Here is a 17,761-nt window from a genome sequence, read left to right as displayed (position 1 = left end):
ATTCAGACTAAAACTTAAACATGTGATTTACTTGGATATTGCTTGCTTAGTAGTCACTTCATGGTGGTCTCGCAGTTATGCAGTACAGAATTTTTAAAGCTGGAAAAACAAACACAGCCTTTTTTTAATAGAAATCCTGTTTAATAACCTAAGGGACTGTAGTGTTTTAAACTATCAACATGTTTGCTGTATAAAACTTTCAATTATTTTGTTTAACCATACAGCAAAATGGGGGCAACTGTCTTGTGTAGTGTATATATAATCTCTTTTCTGTAGTCTATACAGAATCAAGTTGGAGGCAGTGACTAAAAGTACTAAACTGAATTTTCATATCTAATTACAGCCGGAGAGTCCTGAACTCAAAAAGTCAGTGTCGCAACTTTCTCTGAATACCCCAAATAGCAATCGCAAGAGACGTCGCTTGAGAGAGACCCTTGCACAGCTCACCAGAGAAACTGACATGTCACCATTCCCTCCTCGGAAACGCCAATCAGCTGAGCATTCCCTTTCTATGGGGTCTTTGCTGGATATTTCTAACACGCCAGAATCCATCATTACCAATGGAGGTAGTTGAAAGAGGTTTAACCAAGCTTACCAGTGCTTAAAGCAGTATTCTTTCTTTGCAAATTACAGAAGTAGAAAAAATAAGCTATGCTACAGTTCTGACAAATAACTTACAGGCTTTCTCCCTTTCAAATTATGCAGGGAGCAGAATAGGAGTGAGGCATTCAGACACAGGTAGAGGCCAGGCCAGCTGTCGTCATGTCAGTAGATGTAGTCAAACATGGAGGAAAAAATACACATTTACCAAATATAAATCTCCAGATAATGTTACTCCAAAGCAGTGTGTGAAACTTGTGAAAAGTCTCCAGCAAACAAACAAGGTAGCTAGCATTAAGTCCTCTGGAAACCTAGGCAATAACATACCTGGAAAAGGGACAGTATCAAATCTCCAAAAAAAGATCCTTTTTCCAAAGGAAAGCCAAAAGATCCCTGTAAGGCTGACTTATCTTGAAGCCTTGAAAGATACTTTTGCCTCATGTCAACATCTTGTAGGGAAAAATAACATATCAAACGTGCCACAAGATTGTGAAGAACCAACTTGCTTAACTTATGTTGACCAATTAACTAACCCAGAAACTAATATCTCTGCATTTGGTTCCTGTGGCAGAGAGCAAATTGCAAAATTCACAATTAGTCAACTCCTGGAACTTGGACTCCAGAATAAACCCCAATTCCAACATGCAAGAGAGAGATCTGGAAATGCTACAGATGTAAATATGAATACCCTGACTTGTATGAACACCTGTGATTATGTCCAGCAAGTAACCTATGGCCATAGTCATCAGGGAAAGGACAGCAAGGACCTGTGTAGCTTTATAAATGAAACATCTTTGATAGAGGAGACTAATGTTTTAGTAGGAGACTCTGAACCTTCTTCTGATTCAAATTCAAAAGCCAGTTACAGTGATACCAGTGCTGCTCTGATAACAGGTAAGAGTACTTGCTGCAGGCGCAGTAATGTTGAAGTTGATCAGTACAAATTCAGAAAAATCAGGCATAAACTTCCCCTCTAAGCAGTGTTTGTTAAATGTACGTCATCTACTTGGGATGTGACCATGTCATTCTTCAGAATGTACAGAATATCCCAAATCAACCTCGGAGTCTGTAGTCCGAACACGACTAGCTGCACAACTAGTTCCCCAGGATTCTCTCCTGTAGGGATAGAGGTTTTCAGGCTTTGTATAATGTGGACCTTATCTTTAGTCTCATACACCACGTACCATTTCATTGGCAGTTGCTCATCTCATGACAAATGCTTACATGGAAAAATAACAATGAGAAAAATACTTACACTTTTTTTTTTCAATAGCATTCAGCAGCTAGAAATAGAGAGGTACCTTCATATGAACAGGCAGCTCTCTGAACCACTAGAGTGGTGCACCATTTTGAGAACGAATCCTATAGGATATAAAATTAAAGTTTTTTTTTAAACAAAAAACTGATTACAGTACTCTCCCTAGCTTTATGGATATTATCCATAGTGTAATGTCACTGTCCTAGGGCACTTGACAGTCCTAGTAGGAGCTTTAGCCCAAACTCTGTCAACAGTACACATCTTACAATGGCACAGCTGTACGGCTGCAGCTGCACCGCTGTAAGGTCTCCAGCCAGCATAATTAAACCATCCCTAACTAGCGGCAGAAGCTATATTGGTAGGAGAGCGTCTCCTGCCAACATAGCACTGTCCACACTGGCACTTTTTGTTAGTGAAACTTGCTTCACTCAAGGGTGGGGTTTTTTTCCCCCACACTCCTGACTGACCAAAGTTTTACTAACACATGTGCCAGTGGGGAGACAGCCAAAAGAAGTCTCCCGCTAATGGAACAAATGTTCTCCTTGCATCAAAAAAGATAATATAACCTTTCTATCCCTTTTCGATATTAAAGGGGATACCTTTAACAAAAGCAGCTGATCTTTCTGATAATCTTGAGAATCCGTTTTGAAGATTTTAACACAATTCTAAAATAGTCTGTCTCTTTCCCTTTCGTCAGAAACACCAAAATCCTCTTCAAAGCCTTCCAAAAATTCAACTCCTCTGCCTGCAAAGCAGTCTGCAAGATGGCAGGTTGCAAAGGAACTGTATCAGACAGAAAGTAATTACGTAGATATTCTGACAACAATTATTCAGGTAAGTTGTTAGATTTGCTACTGTGTATCTAGATGAGTCTCTCTATTTTGCAGTTTGATACAGCCTCCTCTTTGGAGGATCTCAAAACACTTAGTGTTTATTAAAAACTCCCCTTTTCTTGACTGATGTCAAAAACCTACTCTAGTGAAGATCTGGAGAGAGAGAGAGGCATAAGACTTCAGAAAAAAGAAAAGGAATTTGTTCAGCATGCTTTTTTTTAAAAAAAAAAACTATACAAAAACAGACAACTAAAATATTGAATGCCATTGAGCTAATTTGCTTTGCAGTAGCTGATCATACATTTAAGAATGAGCTCAAATATGATTCATCAATTAGAGATGTTGTAGCATAAGCCTTTGCCCTACTTTTCTAATGTGGTGGTTACAGAATGGAATGGCCTTGATAATGGATGAATTTAATGCTTCTACCCTCAAACCCAGGATTTACTATGTGGCATAATACAAAACACTCCAGTGAAGTGTGGGAATGAGGAGTTCCTCTTGTCAAGTTTATGGTTATAGAAAACATGACCAGGAAATAAAACATTGCAAATCTTTCCTTCACACCAATATTTCAAGTTTAATAGTGGTTAATATGTGTATACATTATCTCAAAGATGAAAGCTGAATCCATTAAATTTTTGTTTGTTCTTTCAGTTATTTCAAGTTCCTTTGGAAAAAGAAGGGCAGCTTGGAGGACCTATCCTTGCACAGGAGGAAATTAAGACCATATTTGGCAGCATTCCAGATATCCTTGATGTGCACACTAAAATAAAGGCTAGTTTTGTCATGCTTATCTCATTTTCTTTTTTTCCTCCAGACCATCAGTTATTTTCCAACTTGAGTTATTTATTGTGTGTAGCTTTTAACAGTAGACATCTGTTCCACTCAATTGGTGGGGGTATTCTTAACTTACTTGTGTTGTATAATGCTGTCTGGTTCAGAATGACTGGCTGCCATGTTTTGTCTTGAGTTGGCTCTATTTCAGGACTGGTGAATGATGTGCAAATCTAAAACAGCTTAGGATCCTGCAGGATCAAAGGCCCTGTACATATAAGTAGGTGGTACTTGTAGATTGAATGTAGAAGACTTCAGACCATTCTATAGTAGATATTGTAGAAACTCTTCATTCAGATTACTCCACTCCACAGGCTGGCTTGTTTCATTTCCTTCTCAATAGCTGCTTTCACAGGGAGATCTCTCTAGCTGTGGGATATTTTTGAGGGGGAGGGGGGCGGTCTTTGACTGACCTGGGCCCACATTCTCAAAAATAGTCTAACATTAGGCTAACTTTCCAAAGTGTTGAACACCCAGCAATTCCCACTGGAGTAAAGAGCAAAGACACTGAAAAATAACTGGGATGTGTGTGTCTTATTTTTAAAAAGGTTTGTCAGATTTTTGGTGTCCAGCAGTAGATTCCTTAAAGGGGCCTGACTGTTCAGAGGGGATGAGCATTCATCACTTTGTGAAAATCAAACCCCTTTAAAAAGTGCCTTGAATTGGCCACACACAATCAGTTGTTTTTGAAAATCTTGGTGTAAGCTTCTATCTCTAAAGACTTTAGTGTGGAACTGAGGCATGCGCTGAAGTTTGGGGTGAAATATAGCCTGCATCACTCAGTCTCTACTCTTAGTTTGGACACTTGATATGCAGGTTGCTGTCTAAATGAGCCATTAAGTTTTTTTTGCTGCGATATGGCATATCAAGGAGCCATAACATTGAATCTCCTGATGAAACGAGATACAAATTTCAATCAAATGAAGAAAGATTTTTGCTTTTATAGTTTCAGAAAAAACTTAGTATGCAATTGCAAGATGCTATTTTTGGTGGTTTTGGACTTTCAGTCCTGATTCATATTTGCATAGTCTGGAATAGAGGCTTTCGGACTGCTTGCTTCCTTCTCAAATTAATTTTTAATAATCTTAGAAATTATACTGTATTTTGGAGCATTGTTATCAATGCATTAACTGGGAAGCACACAACATACACCTGCAAGTAGGTGGTACTCAAGGTGGAGGAGGTGAAGGACACTTGCTTCTTTCCTGTTTTCTTTTTCATGGTAAAAAGGAAGAGCAGCACAGGAACAAGACACTCAAGTGACTTACACATGGCATAGGCTGTAAGTGCAAAGGCCTAGGATCGAACAATCCTAGCTGACACACAGAGCACTGTAGAAACAGCACTGCTTGAAGTGCATGCTGGTCCTTTTCACTGTCTGCTCAGGATACACTGAGTGCTAACACACTCCTAGCTCTGACATCAGCCAATGAGTATAAACCTGTGTAGTGTGACATGCTGGAACTGAAGTTGGCAACATGAGCGAGGTTTCTGTGGTGCTCTGGTGCAGTTGATAACTTTCTGTTTAAAATTTTTAAACAATAGAGTTTTAATGGAATAACTATGAAAGTAAATAGAATCACTTTTATAGCCTTGCTATTTTGAGATTAATTCAGTTTGTGTCCTCTGCATAAGTCCTACTTGTGGGATGCACTGGTGTGGGTGCAATTCAAATGGTGGAACCTTCTCAACAGTGCCTGATAGACTGCTCATGTGTTTGTCCTATGCTTTCCCTCTGTTCCTGACCATGAAAGAGGATATGGCATCCTCTTCCACCTCAGTTCCTTCCAACTGCAGCAGCAATTGTGTGTGAACCATCAGGATCCATTGAACTTAGATCTTTCTCTTGAGAAGAACTTAATGGTTTATCTAGCTTTAGCTTTACTTTTTAATGTAGTTTGTAGTTAATGAACAGTTTTTATTCTTCAGTAGTAAAGTCTGAGATTCTTCAAGTTGATTCAGACATGTATTCCACTTAAGTGCATGTGCACTGGTGCTAGAGAATTTTGCGTATCCGTACCCTTAGAGGGACTGTGCTCACACCTCACGGCTGTAGTCTCTCCCCTACCTATGTGAGGCAGCACCACCCTGTCCCTTCCTCTGTTCCTTCTTGCTACCTGTGGCTGGAGTTGGCGCTTGGAGTGGTTTAATCACACATTTCTCTCGACAACATTACCATCAGTAGCATGCTTTTGTACAGCCTTTCCCTCCTTTGAGGCAGTGGGACTATCCCAGGGTTAAGTCAATCTACACAAAACCAAGGCCAAACTTTGCAGCCTGAGCTCAGCTCCCTGCATCTTGGGGCGTGGCTGCTGCAGGGCTGAATGAAGAGGAACAGCAGTGTTCAGGTGACTGTCCAAGTCCTCCTCAATAGTAGAAAGCCCTCTATCAAGGTGGCCTATTCAGCAGTGTAAAAGGGTCTTTGGTGTGGTCATTAGCCACAGAGTCCAACCAATACTAGCTTCTAGCCAGGACATTTTGGAGTACCTGCTGCACCTTAGTTGGGGCTGGTGATGACCTCCTTGAAAGTACATTTGGCCAAGATATTGGCTATTTCATCCACCTATTCAGGGATGATCAGTCATCTCCAGTGCTATGGTGGCAAGATTTGTGAAAGGGCTCCTTTTGTCTGCATCTTCCAGTTCAAGAGTCTTTCCCAATGTGGAACCTTAATGTAGTCCTTGCAGCCTTAATAGGACCTCCCTTTGAGCCCCTGACATCTTGTCCATTCCTGATCCTGTGTCAGAAAACCACATTTTTTGGTAGCCATAACATCTGCTACCAAAGAGTGAGTTGCAGGCTCTGATGGCACAGCCTCCTTGTATAGAATTTTCCAAGGATAAAGTGACTTTATGATTACTCCCAAAATTCTTGTTTAAAGTGGTTTCTCAGTTGCTCTTGAACCAGGTGGTATATTTACCTGTGTTCTGTCTGATCCTCTGGAAAGGAATGCAGCTTCAGAGCCTTCATACATTAGACATCGGGCAATGCTTAGCCTTCTACCTGGACAGGAGCAAACTGTTTTGTACTTTGCCTCATTTGTTTCTTATGCAGATCCCATGAAGGGTCAAGCAGTCTCTTACCAGATCTCCAAGGGGATAACATCCTGCATTAAGACTGTATATGAAATAACTTCAGCCGCACCCACTCAGCGGGTATGAGCTCTTGCTATCGACATTGCTTGTGCTCTTGTAGAATTTCTCATAAATGTTTCCATATGGACATCTGTAGGGCTGCTGTTCAGTCATCTCTTATGTTCACAAACCATTATGCCATAATCGCATCTTTTGGGATGGATTTGAATGTTAGTGTCCTGCAGCCTTCGTTTAGGTAGACTCCAAACCCTGCTTCCTAGGGCAGTACTGCTTGTGAGTCACCTAAGTGGAATACCTGGCTGCATTGAGTCGAAGAAACTGTTACTTACTGTAACTGGGTCTTCAAAATGTGATGCAGATATTTATTTGATGACCCACCCTCTGTCCCCTCTGCAATGGAGTCTCATCTCCAAGCATAGGTGCCAAAGAACTGGGGAAAATTGGGGCGGCGCTGCCTCATGCAGTCTTGGGAGGGACTACCACCATGAGGTGTGAGCACTCTCCCTCTATGGGTACTACTAAACAAAAATCTCCAGCTCCAGCATCCTGGGCGCATGCACGCATAAGTGGAGTACACCCCTGCATCACATCTCAAAGAACCACAGTTACACTAAGTAACTGTTTCTCCCATGGTGGATTGAGAAGTTGAGACCTGGCTTCCAAAGGTGTATCTCTCGTCCAACAGTCTTTCCTTTGTTGGACGTCCACACAACGTGCTTGGTGTGCCTCTGAGCATCCTTAAAGAAAGTGGACCCTCTGAATCCACAGCACTTGTACTCAAAGGGTACACGATGACTGTCAGAACAGGCTGAAAGCCATATTGTTTAAGAAATCCTGGTTGCAAAGCTGCCCAGATCTGACACATCTTATCCAAGGTGAACAGGGCACTGATGGCCTTTAGGGACTAGAAAGACACTATGCAGAAGATGCCAATCTTTGCCATAGGACTTCTGTTTAGTTGGTTCCTAAATCATTGGATCTGACTTAGTCAATCCTGGCCTCTGAAATAAAACCCAAACCATGAGGAAAAAAATTTCAGATGCTTTTATGTCTTTTCAAGAGACTGAGATAAGGTTCCTGTTAGTAGGGCCCAAATGCATGCAGGAAACCCTTTGGTTTTGGATCAGAGAATCCTAAATTGGACAAAGATTCTGGTTCAGGGTAAAATCCCTCCCTAAGAGTTGTCACCCTTCGTTCTCTGAAGATCAGTGGTATGAAGATCATCCCAGAGCCAGCAGTCAGGGCCGGGTCAGCAAGAGGTAAGAGGTGAGAACCCAGCAGGGAACATCCTTCCACACAGATTTTGTCTCCTGGTTCTCAGCTGGAAATGCTTTTCAAAGGGGGACTGAAACGATGAGAAGTCTCTTTAGGTGTTTGCCCCCCTCTTTCTCTCTCTCTCTCCCCCTGCCCCTTTCACTCTTTGCACCTGAGAAGACACAAGCAGCAGCTGTTGGACTCTGGGGTAGGCACCCTGACCTAGAATTTGGTCAGTAATACTGTTTTTGAAGCATATGGTGATTGAGCAACTTTGCTTGAATCTAATATAGTTTAAGTTGGGCATTAAAAAGCATTTTATCTTGTGTAAACTTTTCTTACTCTTATGCCTCATTGCTTATACTCAAAATTCATTTCTTTGTAGTTTATAAATTCTTATTGGTTTTATCTAATCCAGTGTGTTTTAAGCCAGTGTCTGGGTAACTCCATTTAAGGTGGCAAGTAGTTGTATGTTGTTCCCATAATGGACTTATATATTTGAACTGTCCATGAGAGGGCTGGGCAGTACATTCCTGGGGGGAAATCCAGGACTGGGCATGTGTTGGGGTCACCGTGCAGTATAACTAATGCAGAGTGATTGGTAGGCTACAGTTACACAAACACATCTGGGAGTGACCTGCACGCTGGCAAACTGTTCATTAGTGGTCCAGGTTGAGAGCTAGGGCATTGCAAGGCACTTCAGATTGTAGGGCAAGGGTGACACAGCACCCCAGTGGTCTGGATTACACCCCAGTATGTCACACTTAACAGGTTCCGTTATCTCTATTTAGGTTGGAGGGAGAAGAGGAAAGTGATAGTTTATCTTACGAAGGGTTTTCCTTCTCTCCCACATCCTTTCCCTAACTGCCGTCACTGGGAGTTAATATCCCATTTGAGAATGCAGGACCTTTCCATGTCTATTTATCTGCAAACTGGGAGATAACCTTGTTTTGACTTATACTTAAATAATGATTGGAAAGCTGTTTCACAATGATGAATGCGAGGCATACGTACGTTTGTACGATTTGTAAACTTAAAATCTGGAGCACAGTTCTATAGCAAGTGTTGGATTCCATAGCAATTGCCGCACAATCATAGAATCATAGAATATCAGGGTTGGAAGGGACCCCAGAAGGTCATCTAGTCCAACCCCCTGCTCAAAGCAGGACCAATTCCCAGTTAAATCATCCCAGCCAGGGCTTTGTCAAGCCTGACCTTAAAAACCTCTAAGGAAGGAGATTCTACCACCTCCCTAGGTAACGCATTCCAGTGTTTCACCACCCTCTTAGTGAAAAAGTTTTTCCTAATATCCAATCTAAACCTCCCCCACTGCAACTTGAGACCATTACTCCTCGTTCTGTCATCTGCTACCATTGAGAACAGTCTAGAGCCATCCTCTTTGGAACCCCCTTTCAGGTAGTTGAAAGCAGCTATCAAATCCCCCCTCATTCTTCTCTTCTGCAGGCTAAACAATCCCAGCTCCCTCAGCCTCTCCTCATAACTCATGTGTTCCAGTCCCCTAATCATTTTTGCTGCCCTTCGCTGGACTCTCTCCAATTTATCCACATCCTTCTTGAAGTGTGGGGCCCAAAACTGGACACAGTACTCCAGATGAGGCCTCACCAATGTCAAATAGAGGGGAACGATCACGTCCCTCGATCTGCTCGCTATGCCCCTACTTATACATCCCAAAATGCCATTGGCCTTCTTGGCAACAAGGGCACACTGCTGACTCATATCCAGCTTCTCGTCCACAGTCACCCCTAGGTCCTTTTCCGCAGAACTGCTGCCGAGCCATTCGGTCCCTAGTCTGTAGCTGTGCATTGGGTTCTTCCGTCCTAAGTGCAGGACCCTGCACTTATCCTTATTGAACCTCATCAGATTCCTTTTGGCCCAATCCTCCAATTTGTCTAGGTCCTTCTGTATCCTATCCCTCCCCTCCAGCGTATCTACCACTCCTCCCAGTTTAGTATCCTCAGCAAATTTGCTGAGTGCAATCCACATCATCCTCCAGATCATTTATGAAGATATTGAATAAAACCGGCCCCAGGACCGACCCTTGGGGCACTCCACTTGATACCGGCTGCCAACTAGACATGGAGCCATTGATCACTACCCGTTGAGCCCGACAATCTAGCCAGCTTTCTACCCACCTTATAGTGCATTCATCCAGCCCATACTTCCTTAACTTGCTGACAAGAATACTGTGGGAGACCGTGTCAAAAGCTTTGCTAAAGTCAAGAAACAATACATCCACTGCTTTCCCTTCGTCCACAGAACCAGTAATCTCATCATAAAAGGCGATTAGATTAGTCAGGCATGACCGTCCCTTGGTGAATCCATGCCTGAATCAATGTCAGGCCCTTAGTAAAGAAATGTATAAATATTAGCTGTAGAACTTGGATACATGGATCTTTTAAATCAGGCTGCTTATTGTCTTCCTAATACAATTGTTTATATTCCAGGAAGACCTTGAAGGCCTTATGATAAACTGGGCTGAAAGCAAAAGTATTGGTGATGTCATTCTTAAATATGTAAGTTATTTTTACAGTAGCTGTAAACTGGTTTTTACTAATGTAATCTAAAATGCATTGAGGAACACCACTAATCTTTTTGGATGAAAACTGCTCTGTACATATTTCTCATTAGTGTATCCAGGATAAATCCTCAGTTGTCAATTTAAATAATGACAGAGTAAGGAAGCTCCTGTAGTAACTCATGTCGAACTAAAGACTTCTTTCTCTCTTGTATTGTAATGTTGGGCAGAGCTCCAAAAAGCTGTGTACAGACGTTTATCCAGACTCTAGAAACCAGGCTTGAAATGTTACAAAGATTTTTCCTGTAACCTCTGGTATTCCACTGCAGTTCGAATAAACTGGGAGCACCAAGAAAACAGCCTGTCAGTTTTGTAATTGTGTGGTTGTACTTTATTGCTTCCACTTCATTCCTAGTGAAAAGATGCATGGGGGAGGGGAGAGGGTAGTTGAAGAGGGAATAAATTTAAACCAACTCAGAGGGTTAGTTTTAGTCAGACCAGGATTTCCTATCTCTTGGTAATGAATATGCAAGAAGGTAGGGACAAATGCAGTTCAAGGCAAACAACAATTGGAATACAGTTGTCCAATGCTCTCCCTGACTATCGACAATAGGCTTCATTTGCCCTACTGTGGCCATATTTTCAACTGTCACGTTCACACATCTTAGCCCAAGATAAAACTACAGGCAATCCTGTGACTTCTTCTGTAGGATGAGGAAGAAAATCGGTGCAGAAAAGGGGTTCTGTTTTCAAGCTTCAAGGAAGGTGTGGTCTAAACAGTAAGACCCTCAAGTCCAGAGTGGAAAATGGCTACAGCTTTCTAAGTTGTCTTACTACTGTAATACAATGTACATAAAGACTGCTTGCTTGTTTACCTAAGGTCTATGCTTAAAGCATTTTGCAATATTTTTTCAGTCAAAAGACTTGTTGAAAACATACCCTCCTTTTGTGAACTTCTTTGAAATGAGCAAAGAAACTATTATGAAATGTGAAAAACAGAAGCCACGGTTTCATGCTTTCCTAAAGGTATTTATGCACTGAACTTTATTTTCAGCAACTTTTTGAATATATTACTGAGATTAAAGTTTAATACCACTAAAAAATTCACTAACTCAGTGAATCTTTAGATTTCAGTTAGGGGAAGGAAAAATACAATAGAACTGTAAATTTTGGGTATGGGGTAGAATGGGAGGTTTAGGCACTATAATCCTCAGCACTTCTTCAAACCTTTATAGAGAAGTGGCATTTAGCAACCAGTATGTGACATTAGTGTCTCCAGGGTAATAGACTGTCTGAAACAAGGCTGTTACATTTAAAATGTAACAATCATCAGCACCTCCAGAAAGTGTTGATATCACTGTGGGATTAAGTTCGTGAAAACAAATGAAGGGCATCTTGTTGGTTCTTAGATGGGCAACCTATTTTTTCTGGACTAAAACAGATTTAACTCTCCTTGGTTGAATTTTGGCTATTTCCAGTGTTAGGAGGTTGGGGGTTTCTAACTACAAGTTGGCTCTTCATCGCTATTAAAAATAAGATGGAAGGCACTGGGTCAACTGGTAGACAATGTTAATGCTTTCATCAGGGAGGTCAGGGAGCCACAGTCACTCAAAAGATTTTTGAGCCTGTTCAATAGTTACAACAGTCAGGATTTTGCCAACTACTGCCCTCTCTAACTTGTCCTTCTTGGGAAGTGGTTATTCAGAAGGTGGTCAAACTCTGGTATTTGAAAGTCTTGGATTGCCTTCATTCCTAGACCTGTATGTGGAATACTAGAACTGGTTTCTTTTGCGGATTGAGTGATGGATAAGAATTGAATTGGATAGCAAAATTGACAGACTTAACACCTACTATCAACCTGATTGGGGGGGGGGTGGATAGGATTGCACTTGGATGCTACTGTGCGCCACCTTTCAGACTGCCCGAAGGAGGGGTATCTTTAATATAGAAACAAAGGGGTTGGGAGTGAGGGAAGGGTTCCTTTTAGACTCTGTAGTGGAGTGATAACTTGCTTAAACATAAACCTAGGTAATAGTTGTTCAAAAATAGGCTTTAGACCTAGTTTTAACAAAAGCTGTGTAAATGGAACTGAATGAGCACCCAGGGGTGTTGCAGTAGTCCAGAACTTTCACATTGCTGTTACTTGTATTTATAGATTCTTTTAATACTGTCTTTTTTGGCATACACTATGCAAGTGGTAAGAGAATTGAAAGTACTCTTTAACATACTAACTTGAATTCTAGTTTCATATCTCAGGAATGTAACTGAGAATCCGCTATGCTTAAGAACTTTTTTTAATTCCCTGTTAGATTTCTCAAGCAGAAAAGCCTGCGTGTTGCTCTGGTGTAAAATGCAATGCCTTTCTCCTTTCTAGATAAACCAAGCTAAACCAGAGTGTGGCCGTCAAAGTTTGGCTGAACTACTCATTCGACCAGTTCAGCGGTTGCCTAGTGTTGCTTTACTTCTAAATGGTAATTTTTTTGGTACCGTTTTGGGTCAGACACCTGGCTTATTAGGCAGTAAATGAAAAGTGGTGGTTGCTGTTTAGATGAATTAGAATCTTATTTCAATGTTCCAATTGTAGTTGGTAAAGCCAAGAGCCAGATTGTGTGGTATGTATTTCAGTAGATTCAGTTGGTCATATGCTTCACTTCAGCATACAGGTATAGACAAGCCTTTACTCTGTGAAAATGGGGTATATGCTCTAAATCTGAATCTATTTCAGCTTCCAAAGCCACAACCGTTATGCTAAAATAATTGGGAACACTTCAGTGTCATAGCATGAACTACTTTCTGTAGTCATTTCAGTTCTAATGGCTCACTTAGTGTGTGAACTGCTACTTGTTGTAACAGTCATTATGTACTCCTGAGTGATGTACTTGGGATGCTCTTAAAGGCACTCTAGTTTAAACATCCCTCTTGCCCTAAATCTACTACCTAGCAGTGTTAAAGTAGAGCCTAAGACCTCTCAAACAGACATCGTTTTGTTTTATTTTGTCTGTGATAGAAGCTTGTGTAGCAAGTTTTGTAATTTTTTTCTATATATGACTATCTTGTGATTGTCCTGTTTTTATGGATCTTTCAACCCACAAAACCAACCCCCGGCCTCTAAAAAAGGGAGAAGATAAGTTAAAAGAAACTCAAAAGAGAATGTGAATGTACAAAAACTGGCAGTGGACTTCAAGGCAGGGTCGTACTCTTGAAAGTTTTCAACTTTCTTAATTGACTAGATTTCAGCTTTATGTTCCTTCACAAGCACTGCATGTTAAGGATAGAACCTAATATTTGTTGCTGGGATTGGAGTGTAGATGACTTTTTTTCCAAACATATAAACATGGGTGTACAAAAATACATACAAATGGCTTGTTAAGTGGCTAGATACTGTGGAAACTGTATATGCAAATGGAACATGCAGACATGAAACAGCAGTGAGCACACATGACTCATACCTCTTGAATGAGTGTAGGTGAGCATGAAGGTGATTGAAAACACCCATGAGTGTGCAAGATTGATTTCAGCAGAAAACTCACTAATTTGCTTTATCGTGTTGGGCATGAGGCTGCATTAACTTAACAATGAAAAGTAAGGGGTCTTCCTATCATGGGAATTATAAAGCAAAAGTTTAAATGATTTATTGTTGCAGAGATTCAACACTTGTTTAACATTTTCCTGCTGCAGACCTTAAGAAACATACAGCAGAAGACAACCCAGACAAAGGCATGCTAGAGAGAGCTATTGAATCATTAAAGGAAGTGATGACGTAAGTGATGCTTTTGATATGAAATATTCTCTCGGGTCTTACTGAGGTATCTTGCAAATCTCAGCAATGCTGTGGCACCCCATACCTCTTCAACATTCCTCCCACCCCATGCCAGAGCTTTCAATGGAATCCTCCGAAAGCGGCCTCATAGCTATCTTTTGCTATGCGTGCCTGGGGAATTCCTCCCTCTTGGCCCATGTTGGATCTAGAACTTTTAGAGCTCCCTTATGCCACTCTTAGCCGAAGTAAAGGAGATCTTCACATGCATGCACACCCCGCCTTGACTGACCCATTATCTTGACTCAAATGAACGCTATTGGAAGGACATAAACTACTGGTGGAGGGTCCGTTTCTGGTGTGTGTTGTGTAACTGTGTCGTAATAGAAGTGTTCTCCATCTTGAAGTTTTAGGCTCTAAGAGTCTTGCAGGTGTAGGATGTACCCTACTGAGGAAAGATATTCAACATTAGACTAATGCTATATTTGTCCAATACAAAACATTATTCATGAACTCTAACTAGCAACAGTTCACTTACACATGCCCAAATCTCTTCAAGTGAGCATTGCATTTAATTCAAAGGACAGAACAAAAATGGCGAGTACTTGACACTGCTGAAAATCAGTTTCTGCTTCTCTGTTCATAGTTGCTGAGCAGTTTGCTGGTTTCTGCTAACATGTGTAACTGCATTGTTCCAGATTTGGATGCGCACATATTTAATACATTGCACATGGAAAAGCAGTTCACTTAAATGATCATGTTTGTGGTGGTGGTTTTTTTAATTTGAATGGTCAATTACTGTATACATTGGTGTGCCTGTGGGGACCATATCTCTGAATGTCCAGCCTCACTTTTGTGCCTTTACATTTAGTTTGATCTGTTCTTATTTTTTAATACTGATAAACCAATACTTTCCTCAGACACATTAATGAAGACAAAAGGAAAACAGAAGCACAAAGACTGATCTTTGATGTTGTGTACGAAGTTGATGGATGTCCAGTAAGTTACTGCCCTCAAGCTATTGACCTGTAGAATGACTAACCAACTGACTTAGTCCTTGTGTTAAAATTCTACTTAACCTGATTACCTCTGTATAACTCTTGTGTTTAGAATGTACATTCAACAATATCAAAGGTTAAAAGGTCCTTCACTATAAAACCATATTTCCAATATTGAGTTGAGTGAGTGGTAGTCTGGCTCGTATTTATTAATGTCTAATGAGCTGCTCATTTCTACCATTTAGGCCAATCTCTTGTCATCTCACCGAAGCTTAGTTCAGCGATTGGAAACGGTTGCACTTGGCGATGACCTCTGTGACAGAGGAGAACAGGTCACACTCTTTCTGTTTAGTGACTGTCTAGAGGTAAGGCTTTAGAAAATTCTCACTGAACTGAGGCATTGCAGAATGCTTTGTAACTCAAACTTTAGTATAAATAAGCAAGTTATCCTAAATACTGAAACCCTATGAAGAAATACTAAACAGAGAGAGCAAGTTGAACATTTAGTCTGCTATCAATATTGTCGGTTTCTTGGCACTGCTGTAGAGATTGCACTGACAAGTTGGTAATGTCTTATATCCCTAATGAACTGACTACATATTGGCAGTGAAAGACATTATGTTGAAGCAGCATATGGAATAATACTGTCTGCTAAAGAAGCACCATCGTTCTACAGTATCTGTTGCTCTTCCACAGGACACAGTTCCTTGGTACAAAAATTAAACTAGTGACATAAATGAGTTTAGCTTATTTATAATTTTCTTCTGGCCTATGCCTTCTGATAAATCATTCAATTTTTCATAAGTAAATGCAGTGCATAAAGACAATGTTTACATGAATGGGTGAACGCCGCTTGTCTTTCAAAGCTTTTAAATTTACAGCAAGTTTGAGCATTTTACTTGTCCCTAACACATCAACATCCATTTTCCTCTAAGAAGTAGAAAATGTTAAATCTCAGCATGCTTGGGATTGGATTGACAACCTGCATTTCAGTAGTTACGTGTGTGTGTGTGTATATAAATTAGTTAGTTATTTTCAGCTTGTAGTGAATCAAGCCTTTGGTGCTTGTCAGCCACTGGCACTACTGAAAGTTCTGGAGATACTGGCTTAGCACATTTGCGTCTTCTGGGGCTTATTGGTATTTAATATCAGTAAATGGGTCTCTCTCAGGTAGATATCTGCTTATGTACACATTTTTGTTTAGTCTAAAGTGTCCACACAAGCAGTATAACCAGTAATTGCTGTTGGAAAAATGAAGACATGGTGGGGGGAGTGTAATTGGGCTTTGGAGGCTTAAGTGGGGAGAGAGAGAGGAGTATTATTTACAACTTCAACTACTGTGACTGGTTCAGAGACTTTCATTAAGGAATTTAAAACTCGCTGCAAAGTCTGCCCAAAGAAAGACCACAAGGCAGTTTAACACCTTGGACTAGTGTCACGCCACTACAGGCAAGATAACTTTATTGTATCACTTAATGACAAAACAAAGCTGAGCTACTTTGCCAAAAGAAAGGCAAGTTAAATTGGCTTTGACAAAACTTCGGGCGTGGGTTTCTTCGTTTCTTTTTTTTTTTTCTTCTCCTTTAGAAGGCTGAAAATGACTGAGCGTTAATGGACACAGACTCAGGGCCTTGTGTAAATTCCTAAAACTACAACAATCTTGGTGGGGTAGTGGGCCCTGGTAAGCAGGATCCACTTTGATTCATTCTAGTCTATGCTACCATATGGGAATATGTGTAGATATGCCCACTTGAAGCATTGTAACTGTATAGGGGCAGGAGCACCTCTCTCATTAAGGCTGAGACTAGCTTGCTGTTTAACAGTTAATACTTTCCAAGGGCTCTAAAATAAATGTGTACATGAATTGTCTTTAAACTGCCATGTATCATTAGTGTCTGGGGTAGGGTTAGTGGTCCACATTGAAAGTTGTTTGAGCAAGGGGTTCCTGAGATACTGCTCTGATTTAAAAAAAAAAAAAAAAAAATCATGTGTTTTCTGCACACTTGGGGCTTAAATGATGGCTCTCATCTTCCCCCAAACTGATATAACCTACTCAGGAATGATCTCTACTAGTATCTGGCACCCACTACCCCTTTTTTGGGGAAGCAGTGTTCTTTGAGTAGTGGAGCACCTGTGGGTGTTCCATTTCAGATTCACATACGCCTCTTGAGCCCTTGATTGAAGATTTCGAGGTATCCGTGTCCATTCAGCCCACATACATGCCCTATGAAATCTTGTGGCAAACACCAAGGCTAAATAGGAGTGCATGGCAAACCGTCCTCAGTTCCTTCATTTCTGCCTCTGCCTGAGACTGAACACTACGCTGTCTGCCTAGAGCATACAAGGCTTTTCTCTTTGTCCCCTTTTTCTGTCGTAGGTAATTTAGGGTGGTTGTTAGTGGTAGTTTAGGTGCGAGAACTGCATTTCTTCTTTCTTCCCTTGGAGACTTGCCCTTTCCTGGTGGGATATGCCTGGTTTGCCAAGTTTCAAATGCTGCCTCTCCTCCAGGAGGCTATACCAGTGACAATAGATGATTGCCTTGGGGAGTCCCACATCTCCCAAAGTGCTTCTTTTTTGTTTTTGTACAGCCCTT

The 17,761-nt window shown here is 41.0% G+C and overlaps 1 protein-coding gene across 10 annotated transcripts in view; it reads left to right on the top strand.

Moving 5' to 3' along the window:
• The window catches only part of ECT2 (epithelial cell transforming 2), a 54,943-nt gene that overhangs the window by 20,710 nt on the left and 16,472 nt on the right, over positions 1-17,761 (top strand). For 9 of the 10 annotated variants that reach the window (XM_084640184.1, XM_084640183.1, XM_084640180.1 and 6 more), the window contains 9 exons: positions 344-566; positions 2,556-2,692; positions 3,349-3,468; positions 10,343-10,411; positions 11,329-11,439; positions 12,788-12,884; positions 14,092-14,173; positions 15,091-15,169; positions 15,414-15,533. In XM_084640184.1, coding sequence (XP_084496310.1) covers positions 344-566; positions 2,556-2,692; positions 3,349-3,468; positions 10,343-10,411; positions 11,329-11,439; positions 12,788-12,884; positions 14,092-14,173; positions 15,091-15,169; positions 15,414-15,533 — 1,038 coding nt within the window. The remainder of the gene's footprint in view (positions 1-343; positions 567-2,555; positions 2,693-3,348; positions 3,469-10,342; positions 10,412-11,328; positions 11,440-12,787; positions 12,885-14,091; positions 14,174-15,090; positions 15,170-15,413; positions 15,534-17,761) is intronic. The other variant, XM_084640186.1, reaches the window with a different exon arrangement.

Source organism: Lepidochelys olivacea (assembly GCF_965140295.1).
Source record: "Lepidochelys olivacea isolate rLepOli2 genome assembly, chromosome: 9".
Lineage (NCBI taxonomy): Eukaryota > Metazoa > Chordata > Testudines > Cheloniidae > Lepidochelys > Lepidochelys olivacea.
This window is presented reverse-complemented; position numbering and strand designations above follow the sequence as displayed.